The sequence below is a fragment of the Mesocricetus auratus genome, unplaced genomic scaffold, assembly GCF_017639785.1.
Source record: "Mesocricetus auratus isolate SY011 unplaced genomic scaffold, BCM_Maur_2.0 Super-Scaffold_100007, whole genome shotgun sequence".
In the NCBI taxonomy this organism is placed as follows: domain Eukaryota; kingdom Metazoa; phylum Chordata; class Mammalia; order Rodentia; family Cricetidae; genus Mesocricetus; species Mesocricetus auratus.
The window spans coordinates 55,923,153-55,938,576 of record NW_024429191.1 but is presented as its reverse complement, the minus strand read 5'-3'; the positions used below and the strand labels follow the sequence as shown (position 1 = coordinate 55,938,576).

The 15,424-nt window shown below is 51.0% G+C and overlaps 2 protein-coding genes and 1 long non-coding RNA gene across 13 annotated transcripts in view; 1 reads left to right on the top strand and 2 right to left on the bottom strand.

The window, feature by feature from the left end:
- Positions 1-6,175, bottom strand: part of Coro6 (coronin 6) — an 8,568-nt gene extending 2,393 nt beyond the window's left edge. The window contains exons 1-9 of one of the 8 annotated variants that reach the window (XM_040749182.1): positions 5,854-6,170; positions 4,855-5,188; positions 4,504-4,761; positions 3,003-3,125; positions 2,469-2,598; positions 2,194-2,375; positions 939-1,058; positions 436-540; positions 202-347 (exon numbers count right to left, since the gene is read on the bottom strand). In XM_040749182.1, coding sequence (XP_040605116.1) covers positions 202-347; positions 436-540; positions 939-1,058; positions 2,194-2,375; positions 2,469-2,598; positions 3,003-3,125; positions 4,504-4,701 — 1,004 coding nt within the window. In that variant the 5' untranslated portion in view covers positions 4,702-4,761; positions 4,855-5,188; positions 5,854-6,170. Of the gene's footprint in view, positions 1-201; positions 348-435; positions 541-692; positions 753-938; positions 1,059-1,456; positions 1,577-2,193; positions 2,376-2,468; positions 2,599-3,002; positions 3,126-4,503; positions 4,762-4,854; positions 5,189-5,853 lie in introns of those variants that run through there. The other 7 variants (XM_005077048.4, XM_005077049.4, XM_005077046.4 and 4 more) reach the window with 7 other exon arrangements.
- LOC110342191 lies at positions 6,171-12,269 on the top strand. Its single transcript, XR_002384207.2, has 2 exons — positions 6,171-6,579; positions 11,562-12,269. It is a non-coding gene; the product is annotated as an uncharacterized LOC110342191 (long non-coding RNA).
- The window catches only part of Ssh2 (slingshot protein phosphatase 2), a 262,347-nt gene continuing 255,669 nt past the window's right edge, over positions 8,747-15,424 (bottom strand). For all 4 annotated transcript variants that reach the window (XM_040749174.1, XM_040749172.1, XM_040749173.1 and 1 more), the window contains one exon: positions 8,747-15,424. In XM_040749174.1, coding sequence (XP_040605108.1) covers positions 13,370-15,424 — 2,055 coding nt within the window. In that variant the 3' untranslated portion in view covers positions 8,747-13,369.

Below are 15,424 nucleotides of genomic sequence, written 5' to 3'. Positions count from 1 at the left end.
AAAAAACAAAAAAAAACAAACAAACAAAAAAAGAACACCCCTGGTAGAACGTCAGGCTAGTGGGTGCTGGGGCAGTCTCTAAAAAGACTACTATGGCTTCCTTCTCTTTCCCAAAGAGTAGCACAATTGGGGGAAGGTGTGGAGAGCAAGAGTTGACATGAGGAACAGAGGCAGAGGGCTAGAAGGGACTGATGTGCTGACCTGGCGATTTCACATTTGCTGACATCCAGTCCCCGCTTGGGCATGAAACCCATGCCCCGTTGCGGCTCTTTGCTGCTGAAAGTGTTCAGATAATGCACAAACGGTGGTTCGTCCGTGATTTCAAAGTACCGAATGCTACTGTCACCCTGCAAAATCAGGCAATTCAGAAGCATGGCCAGACAGGGCCCTCACGTCTCATTCTGGCCCTGGTCCTTCCCGTCCAGCCTCCAGCACCTTGCCACACAAGTAGACAATGCTGGAGTCAGGATCATAGAACGGCAGTAGCACTCCATTGCTTGTGTCCATCTCCTGTAGGGCCACTGGCTCTTCAAAGTTGTTCTGCCGATGACAGGAAGAGTGACCAGCCCTGCTCATCCTCCCGGGATGCTTCAGAATTTGCTGTATACCCACTCAAAATCCCATGCGTGCCCAAGGCAGTTTTGGTGAGAGGTATAGGCTCTCTTTTCCTAGACTTATTGCCTTTCTCTCGCTCTAGCACACCCTGTGCGGTTGCATGCAGCCACAGCAAACCACCCCCAGGGACTAGGCATCACCAGGAGGGGGCGCCAGCGCGAGCTCCTTCAGGCGACGCGGCAAAACTGGGCAGTGTCGGGTGTGAAGCGGCAGCAACCTTCAGCCCTGTCAGAATGGGCACACCCTGGGGGTGCGGGGCACCTGGCCCCTCGCCCGTGATGCCAGTCCCCGGGGCACACACCCCAAGCCTCCAGCTGTGTTACCGGGTCCCACAGGCCTAGCTCTCGCTGGCTCATGCGGGTAAATCCCGTGGTGAAGATGTGACCCAGCCGCGTGAAGACAGCCCGCATGGGCCTCATCCCCTCGTGGGCTGCAAACCTCTCCTGGGGGGGAAGGGGAGAAGGGAAGCGCATCACCTTTGGGGAAGCCTGAGATCTGAACAACCACCTTGCCAACCTGAGTGTGGGATGGGCGTGGGGGAAGGGGTCCTAAGAACGAGGCTTCACGGAGGTCAGTGGCAGGACCCTGGCTCGGAGAACATCGGGGGGGGGGGGACCGAGCAGGAGGTGTGGAGCTCTCAGTAGGTCCCAGATCTTAGGCACCCTCAAAGGCTGATCCCTGGAGCAGGTGATGTCTACTGGCTTCCTGGGATTAGAGTGGGGCTTTACCCACAAGGGAGCCCTGTGATCCGCTTGTACCTCTTGGGCCGGGTCACCGCTCAGGAGGGTGCTCCCGGCTGACCCTGCAAAGCGAGCCATTACAACAGCTCGGCCTGGCCTACCGGGTCCCAGAGTGCGACTTGCCGCTCACTCATCCTGCTGAAGCCGGTGCTGAGCAGCTTCCCGTCTGCGGTGAAGACGGCCCGCAGCGGGCGGGCGCCCTCGTGAGGCCGGGCTCGCTCCTGCTCGCAGGGTTAGTGGGTTAGACTACCTGCCCTCGCGCCCGGCTCCCTGCCGCACTCCAGGCAAACATGCATGTCCCTCACCCGCACACCCCAGGTTAGAGGCTGACCAGGACTGGGGGACAGAGTCATCACCCACCCAGGCACCCAGCTGGGACAAGCAATGCTTGAGGATTGTTTCATTCCCCACCCAGTGGGTCAGCGGGTGTGAAGGGGGTCAGCCGGTGGTCAGGCACCACACCCTGAAGATGGTGTTGGATGTCTGAGAGGAGAGGGTCCTGGAGCTCAGGTTTCATGCAGGTTGTGCTTGGAGGATGGAGTTTCCAGCTTCTCCCCTTAATCTAAAAGCAAGGAGCCCTCCTGGGAGCTCTGAGATGCACGGGAGGGGAATGAACAGGAGCAGGCAGAGGGTTGCAGTCTAAGAGCTTGCTCAGGGCAGGGGCTGAGGCTGTAAAGGCTGCAGGGGGTGCGGGGAGGAGGGTGGCCATGACTAATCTCTGGAGTACGGATGGGGCAGGTAACATCTGGGACCAGAGGCTCTGATGACAGTGGGTATCAGGTGCTAACAGCTGGTGTTGAGCAAGGGGTGCTAGGGAGTAGCCAGGCCAGGCACTCACCGCAACCACTTGACTCTTCCGGGGGTCAATGATTCGCAGGGTCTTGTCCTTGCAGGTAGTGGCTAGCAGGCTACCATTGCTGTTCCAACACACACTGTGGATGACGTCAGGGTGTATGTCGTCCAGGCTCAGCAGTACCTCCCCAGTGCCCACATTCCAGATGATGATCACATTATCACCACCTGTCCAGAGTGTCCAGGCATGGTCACCTGGGCCCCGCCTTCCTCACGCCCACCCTCATGTATAGGAGGGATCCATCTTAAACAGCCCCAGACCTGCACTGAGCAGGACATTCCTGGCTGTGGGGTGCCAAGAGAGGATGCCCACACGCTTGGAGTGGCCCTCGAGGGTGATGACAGGTTCAGTGATGTTGCGCACCGGGGTGTAGTCTGGAATCTGCCACACCTGGGTAGGAAGAAAAGGCAACAAGTAGGTGGGATACAGGGATGGCTCCGCCCCCTCAGTGCTGTTGGCCCTCTTGAGTGGTGTCAATCAAATACAGGACAAGGCGTGGTGGTGCCAGGACAGAGAAGCAGGGGGCACTGCCAGCTCTCCAGAGACCTCCCCGTTCACTTCGTCAGGAAGATTTCAGAGTGTTGTACGTCTGTTCTTTGGGTCCCAGCTTGTCCAAGGTTATAATTAGTTCTAGCCAGTGCATTCTGGGTGGGAGTGGGTATGTATTTAACTAAAAATATCTGGGAACTGGCAGGGCAGAGCTCCTGGTGCCTGCCCCATCTATCACCTCCCCCAGTACAGGTGAGGCACCCCCTACTCCCCCTCCAGCCTGGCAGCATCCACCTGGCTCCTACCATGACAGTGGTGTCGTCTGAGGCACTGGCGATGACATTGTCATTGTGTGGGCACCAGTCAATGTCCAGCACGGGACCAGTGTGCCCAGTGACCAGCGGGTAGTTCTTATCCACTCGTCCTGTCTGGAGGGGTCAGAGAGGGAGATGTGGAACCACATTTGTGTGTGTGTGTGTGCATGCCCGTGCGTGCACATACATGCATGTGCACGCACTGGGACCTGGCTGGCACTTGCTAAGTAAATGCTCAACCACAGCTGCGTTCCCAGGCCCTCCTGTATGTGGTTTTGGAGTGGGCACTGGATTTGTTTACTGTAGATTCTGTATATTACTTTGTTGTTGTTGTTGCAGACCTCTCTTAGCCTCTAACCCTATCTCGTTCACTCTTTGGACTTTGCTGAACTTGCACAGAGTGAAATCATTTGTATAAGGAAATATGATCAGAGAGACATAGTGACTTAACAAAAGACCCACAGCAAGACACTAGAACCCAGAGACAGGTAGAGCATTTTTGTTTTTAAATATAAGCTCCCATTATGTTTATTAGCCTATGCTTGTCTTGTCTTGGGCTTCTCAGTGCTGGGCTCACAGGCAAGTACCTGCACACCCTGGGAGGAGGCTGTACTTTAAGCCGAGTTGGGATATCTGTGGGAAGCTCCTAGCAGAGGTTGAAGTGGGCAACCCTGAGTGCGGTGTCCTAGCCCCTGGAGGGTATCTTTCCCTTGGCTTCACTTGGAACCTCAAGCCGGCAAGCCTTAGCCAGGGCTGGAGATCCACTTTTTGTCCTCATGAGGTGATCTTGGGAGCTATGAAGACTCTGCAGGGGTTGGCGCTGGCCCAGACCATGCAGTCTGGGAGAGAGGGTGGCTAAATGGCATTGAAATGGCAGTCACGCTGGGGAGGAGGTGGCCGTCGCTGAAATCTGAGCCCTTGGGATGGTGTCTTTGGATGGTGTCTGCTTTGTCCTGGGTGAGTCATAGGCTATTGTCAGGTCTCTTCCTGGCCCTGCCACTTATGGGGCCTCCTCTAGCAAGGTGTCAGCACCTAGGTCAAGGTTATGCTTTGGGGTAGAGATGGCTAAGTGTCTGCAAAAGTGGCAGTCATTGCCTGGTCCCTTCTCCTAGTATGCAAAGGAAGACTTTGGCTTTATGTATTTTTCCCCTTTCTACCCCACTACCAGAACCAGAACCTGACACACACTCCCTCTCTCACACACTAGGGAGAAATAAGGTCAGATTCTGACTGCTTGGCTCTGCTGCACCCCAACCATCTAACTCCCATCTCGGTCCCAGTTGGGAACAGGGGCTGCATGGCCTAGAGCGTGAGCACAGCCCCCTCCCCCTTGTTGCTGTTCAGGGAAGGGGGAGGGGAGATCAGCCAGTTCACACAGACCGCCCTCCTGACTGGATTTCAGTGAGAAAAGGCTACTGTGGGATTACCCAGAGGTGCCGCCTGTGCCCTCTCGTGGCTTCCTTCCCCTTACCTCTCACCCCTTACCCCTCACCTTGGCCAGGGGCAGGACAATGAAGGCACCTCCACCTCCAGCCTCCACAATAATGGCCAGAAATTTGGGGTTGACGGCACAGAAGGCACTGTCCCATGTGACCTTGGATACTCGGATGTCCTCATAGGCCTGGTCGGCCTTTGCTGCCTGGCCAAACACATGGCGGAACTTGCTTTGCCGAACCACTCGCCGGCTCATGGCTGGGGCAAATATAGGGGTGTCAGAGTCTAGAAGCACGTTGGTCCTTAATCCGGTGAACTGTGGGAGGGAGGAGTAAGTGAGTAGAATTATCTGGTGAGGACCAGAGAGCTTCCTTCAAAGTGACCAAAGTAGGAGGCAGATTTTTGTCACCTGTCAAATGTTTAATTTGAGGGGCTAGGATGGGGAATCAGACCTCTTCTTAGACACACAGGCTAGGGGGTTAATGGAGGCTGAAATAGGGTTGAAACTTCCTGGGAGACGGACTGTTTTGAGGAGCAATATCAGTGGGTCCCCTCTAGCTGCTGGCCATGGGTGAGCAAGTGTTTGTCCCTCCTAGAGACACCCTGCTCAACGCGCTCTCTTTTAGTAGTCACCGGACCTCAGTTCCAGGTTAGTTGTGGCACCAGGACTCCAGCCCTCAAGATGGCAAACTCTCGTCTCTGGCACAGTTCAGGCACACGTGTCTTTTCCTACAAATTTGCCGCTAAATTGCCAAGAGAAACGTTTCTCCTGTTAGCCTGTTAGTAGCCTGTCTCCACTGTTTTCACCCGTTTCCTCCCGTGGCGGGGGGATGTGTGGGAGTGGGCAGCGTATGTCCATTCCACCATGCACAGGCTTCTCCGAGAGGCCAGACTATGGTCACCTGACGCGAATATCACACTTTTAGTTCGGCTTCTTTGGGTGCGTTGCCCGTGCCTGTGCTGGATCTTCTAGTAGGTTCTCCTGAGAGTGGGGGCCGTCGACCCCATCGGCAAGGTCCAGATGTGCACCAGTGAGGAGGTGAGGCCCCTTTTCTGGAGCTAGGACCTCAGCTATGCTACTTCTCCCAAGGGGACACACCAGGCTCTCCAAAGCCAACTGCTTCCTGCCCCTCCCCAGCCGGGGCATCCCTGTGCCCTTCAAACGCTCCTGCGGCCCCAGGCCTGAAGCCCGGCCTACCCGCACCCTCCTCTAGCTTCCTGCCCGGGCAGTGCGTTCTTGTGAGACTAGGTGTCTCCTCGCTAGCCGCTGTCCGGCCAAATATAGACACCAAGTCCGCCCCGCCGGACCGAATTTAGCGGCGTGGAGGGGGGGCGCGCAGACCTCTGCCCCCTCCAGAGACCCCGCCCGCTCCGTGGGCTGCGGTGGCGGAGGCGGGGAGGGGGGTACCTGGTCCTAAGCCGGGCGGGGGTGCTCTCTCAGCGACTCTTCTGCCGAGGGCCGAGGGAGGCGTTGGCGCGTCCGGGGCCAGGCACTGGGTCGCGCGTTCCGGCCGCTGCCTGCGGCTCTCAGCTGCCGGCTCCACTGCAGCCCCAGCTGCTGCTGCCATCAACCTGAGGGGGCGGGGCCGGACGGCGGGGGCAGGGCCAGGCCAAAGCGGCCACGCCCTGTCCAGCGCGGGAAAGTCCTGCTTCTCAACTTGGCCTGCCCCTGTCAAATGGGGAAAGCAAGTGTGTGCGCGCGCTTGAGGGGTGGGCGTGCCCCGCGTCTCCCTCCGCCCCTCGTACGTAGGTTCAGGAGGTCCAGGCGCTCCGCCCAAAGCGGGACACCGAGACTGGGAGCCACCTCGAGTGATCAGGTGCCTGAGCGCCGCATTCTTGCCGCAATCGCACAGCTAATTTAGTCGTTCCCAGAGGGCGGGGTTGTGGGACTTCACAGCCAGGACCCGCTGGGAAGAGGCCCCAGAAGATGCTCTGGGAGAATCGTCTCAGTCTCTAGGCTGGCTCAGGGCAACTGCGAGGCTATGACTTTTATTAATAGCAATAGCGATCGATCGTTTGAGAACTTTGGTACCGGTATGGGTGTCTCACCCTATTAGAAGGTTCTATGGAGCATGGCGAGAAGCAGGAAGCTCAGAGACCAGGCAGAGAAAAGTGAACTCACTCCCAGCACCAGGTACAAGGGGGAAGGGCTGGCAGAGATATTTGGCCACATTTTAGAGGTCAGAGGAACCAGCTGTGAGGATGAGGGCCTTTGTTGGAGACAGTCTTTCTTTTCTAGGGCAGCATTCCCTCACTCCCAAGACCTACAGGACTGAAGCACTTACTGCTCAAGGTCAAGGAGATAAAATACAGCCAGTGAAGAGCAGTTAGTTCCTGGAGTTGCTGTTTACTCAAAGACTGCCCATGATTTCATGATTTTCTTCCCTCCCATCTTAGGTCCTGGAGGGCAGTATGGGGTGGCACATAGAATCAGTCTTCTGTATGGCAGGGGGAGGGAGGGAAGCAGAGAGAGAGAGAGAGAGAGAGAGACAGAGACAGAGACGAGAGAGACAGAGAGAGAGAGAGAGAGAATGACAGAGAACGCATGAGGGTGCCTATAGGTGTCTTTTTCAGGAGGGGACTATGTATTCAGTGGCTCGTACAGGAACAGAACCAGAGATAACTGATGACCTCTCTCTCTCTCTCTCTCTCTCTCTCTCTCTCTCTCTCTCTCTCGTGTGTGTGTGTGTGTGTGTGTGTGTGTGTGTGTGTGTAACCATGGATTTTACCTTAAGATTCCAGGGATTGGTTGGGCAGACAAGACTCAAGTGACTAGTTGCTCCTTTATGATGATAATAACTCACATTGTTCTGGGGGGATCTATACTCATTAACATTGTGGTATTCCAAGTTTGGTTCCCAGAACTCACACAGCAGCTCACAACCATGTATAACTCCAGTTCTTGGGGATCCAACACCCTCTTCTAGCTTCCACAGTTACCAGACACACATTGGTGCACCAACATACATGCAGTCAAAACACCCACACATATAAAGCTAAAAACAAGACATCAGTCAGGGGAAGAAGCCACTTGGGCGTGGTGACCCCACAGAACTGTCAGTGGGCTCTGAACTGCAGTCCACGAGGCTACTGGGTATTTCATTTCATCATCTCATTTTCTGAGAGACCTGATAATTGACACCTGGTTTGGTCCATTTGCTTTGCCTACAGAGCCAAGACTGACATGTTGTAGTTGGTTGGAAGCCCGAGCACTCCTGGAATAGTTTGTGAAATGACTGCCTCCCTCATCACATACACTCACTAGAGAACAGTGGTGTGCCACTCACCTGACTTGCCTGATTCCGAAAGAAGTAGGCTGGAGTTTTGTTTGGAAACATCAGCAGCAAGTTTGGTTGGCAATTGGGTATGTGATAGCTGAGCCTTCCCTAGATAGGCGTGCTCTTTTGGATGTGATGAATAATACCATTAAACATTGCATCATGCATTTGTGGAAAGGCAGAAGTGGGGGCCTAGCCAGATATACCCATTGTACCATTGATGTCTATTTTTTTTGTTTTTTTGGTTTTTCGAGACAGGGTTTCTCTGTGGCTTTGGAGGCTGTCCTGGAACTAGCTCTTATAGACCAGGCTGGTCTTGAACTCACAAAGATCCGCCTGTCTCTGCCTCCCGAGTGCTGGGATTAAAGGCGTGCGCCACCAACGCCCGGCAGCCATTGATGTCTATTAAAATTATTTTTAGTTATGTGTATGTGGGGGGTGCAGATAGGCATGGGTGTCTGTGGAGGAGAGTGGCAATAGATCCCTTGAGGCTGGAGTTAGAGGGAGTTGTGAGTGCTGAAAATCAAACTCAGGGCCTCTGGAAGAACAATGTGCATTCTTACCCTTCAACCATCTCTCCAGCCCAGTGTAGATTTCACTGTGCTGAATACTTGTATTAATGGCCAGTGAGGTCACTCACTCAAAAAATCCAGCCACTGCTGGGCAGGTCACCACAGATGTCCCACACCAGTCACTCTGTACTACAGACGGTGGAAGGGTTTTGCTTATTCATTCTAACATTCAGCTTTGGTGAGTGCCTCTTTGACTAGCCAAGTTTCCAGCCTGGTCACTTGATTGGAGCCCCACCTCATTGTCTGCAATTGTTGGTACCCCATTTCCTAATCTGTCTTTTGTGTAAGGTAAATTATATACATCACAATTAAACAAATGTGTGCCTGTGTGCATATAGCTCTTCCCCACCCAGTGTGTGCTGGACTGGGGTCTGTGAGTGCTCTTGCTTGTCCTCTTCTAACCCTCCGCCTTCCCCAGTACCCTCCTCTCTTGTCGCATGTGAAGCACACATTTTGTCTTCAAAATAAAAATTTATTCAATCTGTAACAAGAACATTGAATCTGCACATCTGCGCACAAGTTCACATTTAAAAACAGCGGAGCACATCAGTAATAATAAAAACAACTATGATACAAGTGGGACATCCCAACCACCAGGAAGATAAGGAAGGAGATGAGACCACTCTATATTCTGCTTTAAATGCCTCAGAAAGGTCCCAGAGATTCCAGGGAGCACCTGCTTTTATTTAATAAGACGAGAGCATAGAAGTTTGGGGTAGCCTGGGCAAAGGTAACAGTCAGTGCGAGTCTTTTGGACTTGTTTGTGTTTTGAACAAGTCTTACAAAACAAAATTTAAAAAAAGGGGGGGAGGAAGGCACCTTTATCTATGCCAAACAAATCACAATCAATAAAACATAAAACCAAACAATTCCCAGTGGGCTTACTGACTAGGAAACATTAGGTCAGTTCCTCGGTTTTCCATTTGGGATATCAGCTCTCTGTAGGCAGGACACTGCCACCAGCATCGCTGTGGAGACAGATGGCAGCACCAGCTGTATACCTCTGGGGGTGTGGTGTCTTCAAGCTGATAAGGGATGATTCCAGTTTAGAAACCCTATCCTAGATCTCTGGGACACTGAGATGAGGCTGGTTCTCTTCATAGCAGAAGCCAGGCCTAGTCACCTCCACTTCAGGCTGGAGCAGTACAGAAGCACCTTGCAATAGCTCTCCATGGCATCGAGAAATCCCAAAGCCTGGGGGAAAGGAGTGTGCAGCTTCCTGCTTTGGTGGCAGGCCTCTTCCTAATATGGGTGCCAGATGAGTCGAGGCAACATATACACTTATGTCCAGTACATGCTTGATCTTTTAGTTTGGAAGAGAAACAATGTCCATGGTACTTTAAGTTGGATTGGTACTGAAACAATGAAAATGTCACCTTGTCTACCATCAGAAATTGAAAATAAAACCACCATACTAGCCATTCACCATCACGACCATCACTATGGAGACACACCAGCACTGAGGAAAACGACTGCTGGATGAGAGTGCAGAACACAGATGGAGATCAGACACATCTGACCCACTTATCCACAGGGGCTGACAATAATATGGCATTTCTCTGGGGGGAGGATTCACAGGACAGCCATGGCTTCAGTGCCTGAGTGGCCACCAAGATGATGCATATTTTAATACTCACAAAGTAAACAAAGTATCCACAAACAGTTTGAAAAAGCCAAAAAGTGGCTTTTCTTTAAAATGCCCTTAAAACTTTTTGCATAATGCTTTCTTAGAAAAAAAACTCAACTCCTACAGAATATCGTTACTAAATGAAATCCTCAGGTGAAGACTCTTTGAGTTGCAGCGTCTGAGGCTTTTCAGATGAGGCATCTGGGCTCAGGAGCAGGAGGCCTTAGAACACTCCCTTAGATGGATTCCCAGGCTGTACCTGGAGCTCTTGGTAGTTCCCAAAGGGAGAAAGAAGGAAACAGCAGCAGAGACAAAGGTACAGAGCAGGAAAACACGTAAGATCCTGAAGAGGTAAGGATGCAGGGGCGAATGTGTTTAAAAGAACAAGAAGCAACCAAAGTAAGATGTGAGTGCCCCCTACTGTCCCGTGCCAACACCATCCATTGCTACTGTTTCTAAAAGCCAGCAGTTGGCTGGGACCCTCTCCTACTCCCCAGGCCCACCCAGACTACGGCTCCAGTCCTGTCTGCTCCTCGGCAGTTATCCCAGGCATGGAAATGTCAGCTTATCCTATTGATGTGCTCCCATGTGTGCTCACACACTCTTCCATGGCCACTGACAGGACTGCAGTGGTTTTGAAAACAGTAAAGACAGAGAGACATTGGGCAGGAGGTGAAGTAATAGTCAAGAGGTCAGGTTTTTCCTGCTTAGCTGTTCACCAGTCAGGTTTAGGCTTTCCCAGAATAGAAAAGGCAAACAGGCAATTTGAAATCATCATAACTTGAAGTAAAAAAAAAAAGTCCTCAACAGTTTATTATGTACCTGCCTTAGCCACGAACATGACTTAAGAACACCCAAATGTGGGGGTTTGGGAGGGCTGGCAAGAGCCTTTGGCATAGCTGAATTACAGACCCTGTGTAAGATGCTTAGGCAGGTGAGTTAAATGGTAAGAGTGTAATTAAGAAGGAAGACAGCACAAGATGGTTTCTCCCATTCTTTAAACACAAATGGCTATCCTCTCCCTACACCCACAAAGCAGGGCGTTTCTCTCAGTCCATTGCTGATGATGAGTGGCATATAGATGTCACTTTTTTAAGACAGGGTCTCACTCTGTCGCCTAAGCTGGCCTCCAACTCACAGTGACCCTCCTGCCTCAGTCTCAGTGCTGGGATTACAGATGTGAGCCACTATACCCAGCTTTTATTATTACTTTTTGGTGTTGCCACTCAAACTCCATGCGAATACTCCTCACTCTATCATAATTTCCTGTCCTCCCATCATACTGGTAGATAGGGCTCTTTAGTAGATGAGCTCTGGAATCCACCACCTTGCCTCCCACGCTACACATGACGTAATGAGGCAACACATAAACATCCGGACTCACAAGCTGTGACACTTAGAGAAACTACCAAAGACAGCACAGATACATATAACTTCTACATCACACTTTCCACAGTTGGCCTCTAACGTCTTCCTGGCAGTGACAGACATCATACCCAACCATGACTTTAGTATGGCAATTGGACCCACAGCTCTGGAAAACTTGAAAAGTGACCCCAATTTCCCCTTTCTGTATCTTACTACATGTTCCCTCCAAATTCTGTCTCTGGTGACAATCTGTATGTCTTCTTTCTCTTAGGGCTGTGCTGAATTAAAAACCGAAGACCCCGGCTTTACCTACACAACCCTGAGCAATGCGGACACCCACAAAAGCAAGCAGGAAGCAAACTTGTGGGCCTTTCAGTTTTGATGAGCTGTGGTGGGTTATTTCATTTCAGGCTAGATATTTTCTGTAAGACTCTCAGAGGTTTATTTACAGCAGGTCCTCCAGTGTTAAAGGTCATCACAACAGCAAAAAGCAATGGTACCCTAAATGCAATTTGTGCCCTTGGCTGAGCGGCTCCCACGTCTCAGTCCCACTAGGAGGCTACTTTGGGCAATGCACACACATTGCCTGGCTGTGCTTCAATTCTGCAAACAATTGACTGGGACTTCGGCATTCAGGGTGATCTAATGGGAGCCTGTAGGGGCTTCTGAAAAGGAAGTGCATAATTTGGCAGGAGCTGGCAAAATTAGAAGTTTCCACTGAAAACAATTAAAGTCACCATCAATATACTGCGTAGACTTCTATCAACAATGATCAGCTTATTTCTGGTGTCTCTTTTCTCCAGCTGCAACTCTACTCCTTGAAAAGAATAAACCAAAAAGAAAAAAAAGAAAAAAGAAAAAAAAAGACCCCACAATATCAACAATAAAACATTAAAGAAGTGACATTATGTACATAAATACTGAGTATGAACTGTAAATAAAAGACAAACCTTCTAGGAAAATGAGGGGAAAAAACAACTTATGTCAAGCGTTAACAAGGATAACATAGAAAATTGTGTTCAATATATGTACGTAATGTAACAATTAAAATATAACTTGTGAAAGTAAGAGAGGGGCAGGATAGGGAAAACAGCAAGAGAGAAGAAAATGAATTGGAAAAGTATGGCCATTAAAGTCAGAAGGCCCACAGGATATTCAAGTAACGGAAGGGTTAAAACCCACATACATATTCATTTTACAAGAACACACCGGCTTTGCTGTTTTTCAAGCCTGTTTCCAGGACTTAAGTTGGGAGGCTGTGGCAACATGTCACCTGGCAGAGGGCCCCTTCTGTGTGGCCTCCACTGACCCAGGAGTCACTCAGCAGCTGCTTTTCCACTGTTGCCTTCAACCTCCTCTCTTAACGGCTTTCTTACAGATGACCATGAGCTTTGCTTAGGGTTCCCTTAGATTTCAGACTGTTCTCTTGGGGAAAGCTATTTGCTATCTAGAATTCTATCTATCTAGGCCAATCATCCATCCCCTTTTCGTAATGATTGATATGTTCTGGGATACCAGAAGAAATGGAGTCTCAACTGCCTCTTATGGCAGAGCAAACCCTGCAACTTCATGAACTCCAAAGAAGGGCTGGAGAGGGAAGCTGGGAGCAGCAACCTCCCTCTACCCTCAGTGGGCAGGCCGCCTCAGGCCTGGCTGAGCCATCTCCAGTTCCTAACCTCAGTGCCCCTACCCTCTGTTTCTTTCCCTCAGTCAAGCAGGCGTGTCTTTTCTCAGGGGGCAAAATGAGAAAGACAGCGGCAGGGGATTGAAAAACAGCAATCTGCCTTTGATAAAGGTGCTCTTTGAAAAAAATTTTGAGGTTTGAATTTTTTTAAAAATAAAAAATGATAAAATGATCTTGCCACTCAAATCAGTAAACACACACACACACACACACACACACACACACACACACACACACACACACACACGGAAAAATCAACCCAAACCCCGCATGAGCCAGGAACAGTAAAATGACCAAAATATTATAAAATTAACCAATAAAGTGCATGTTCCTTACATATTACACCGCCCCTTTACAAATGTTTCTCTTAGAAAGTCATGTATGTGGGCTCAAGATCACATGGTGTTATAGAAGGGGTTGGTTGTCCGTTTTTTATCATTTGCTCTTTTCAGTCTCCTAAGCGGGTGAGTTCTGCCATGTTGCTGGCGGGGTGCCACGGCCAGCCCTGGAGTGGGGCCTGTACACTGTAGACCCTGTGTCTGTAGCAAAGGAAGGCCTACTTCAGAACTAGTCAATTCTGCTCTTGCCTTGGGGAGCAAACACTGCTGGCTGTACCCAAATTCTTTGGCATACTGCACAAGGGGCTTCTCTACTGGCTTGCTCTGCACAATGCACTCTGTTGTTTTGAGTTGCTCTACAAAGTACTTGGTGGGTTGTGGGTTTTGGTGGGCATCAGGGCTTTCAGAGGGCTCCTGGGTCATCAAGGCATGCATGCCTGAGTCTGTTCTGATGAAGGGCTGAAGCAATTTAAGATGAGGGGATTCCGGAGAGACCAGCTCTCTCTCCGCTAAGTAGTCTTTACAAAGATCCAGGTAACCCAACTTGGCAAGTGAAGCCGAGCGCCTCATTTGTGATGTTTTGGTGAGCCCTGCCTGGAAGGTCACTCGAGACTCAATTTCTTTAGCACGCTCCTTCACCACACCAGGGCTGTGGCTGAAATTTCTTATATTTTCACTACTAGAGCTATGTGGGATTCTACAGGCTTCAGGTGATAGGTCCAGTTTTTTCTGTGACACCCCACCGTTGTCACCAAGTTTGTTAATTAAACTTAGGTCTTCATTACTTAACTGAGAGAACTTGTGTGCCATTCCACTGCCAAGGAAGCCCTCCTGGCCGTCTTCCCAGCTAACCTGTTCTGCTGATGGCTCACTGCCCGTGGTGCTGCTCTCCTCTGTGCAGCCTTCCAGGTGAACCACAGACTGGGGATGCAGGTAATCCAAACTGACAGACGCTATTTGGGTACTGACCAAAGGAGCTGCTTTCTCAAAGGGTGTTGAAGGGCTGTTTCCCTTGTCTTCAGGGCTACTTAGCATGGGGGTCAGGTCAGTGAGTCTGTCGTAGTCAGAGTTAGAGTGAGGCAGAGGTAGCACTTGGGGATGTAGAGGGACCTGGCTGGGGTCCAGAGTCCTGTTCAGATTTTCATCCAGGGCACAGAACCTAGTGACAGGCCTCTCCATCTTCACCTTCCTCAGTCCCTGATTCTCACCCTCTTTGCTGGAGGCCGTTTCACCTCCTGGCTCAGGGTGATCAAGAGACATAACTGTCTGTGTGTACTCAATGATTTCTATTCTCTTGGGAAGGGGAAGAGGGATGGTCTGGGTTTCGCATCCCTGGTTTGGAATCATAGTCCTCTGCTTCTTCAAGTCTTCTTCCTGCTTCTTGGTTCCAGTATCCGACCCTAGGCAGTCCTGAGGAGCTTGTAAGGGATGAGTCTCCAGCAGCTCGGCGACTGGAGCAGTGGCATGCTCACACTGGGATAGTGGTCCAGCTTCAGAACCATAGGGTTTCCCTTTCCCCTTGCTCATCTCCCAATGTTCTGGGGTGGTCTCCTCATTTCTCCATTTTGGCATTGGGTCTGCCACAGAAGAGTCGTTCTTAGAGGTTTTGCGATTAGATAATGTGCCACCTGAAGGGGCCGTGCCATGGTGTTCCTGCTCCTGTCGCAAGCGCTCTTCAAACTCCAGGGTGGCTCGCTTCACAGACCCAGGACACCACTTGGCACCAGGGTGCATCCCTGGGCCCCACTCATATTCCCCCTCAGCTGGTTCTTCTTCTTCCAAGTCTACTGTGGATGGGTGTGCAGCTACACAGCCTTCGGGGTTGCACTTCCCTGAGTCTTCAGTTAGTTCAGGCTGGACTGTATAGAAACTCTCGTCCTGTTCCAAATGTCCAGGTTTGTTCTCAGGGGCTTGTGTCCTCTCCGGGGGCAGCTCATGGACAGTGTTCTTCTTTGGCGTATGGCATGGGTTAGGGAGGATGTCTCCTTTTAACTGAGTCTGCCCAACACCTTGACTAATGGACTCAATTTCAGTGACAATTTCTTTGACTGAAATTGCATTTTCTGAGTGAGATTGCATGATGATGTCTGGACTGACAAGTTCTGAAACTGC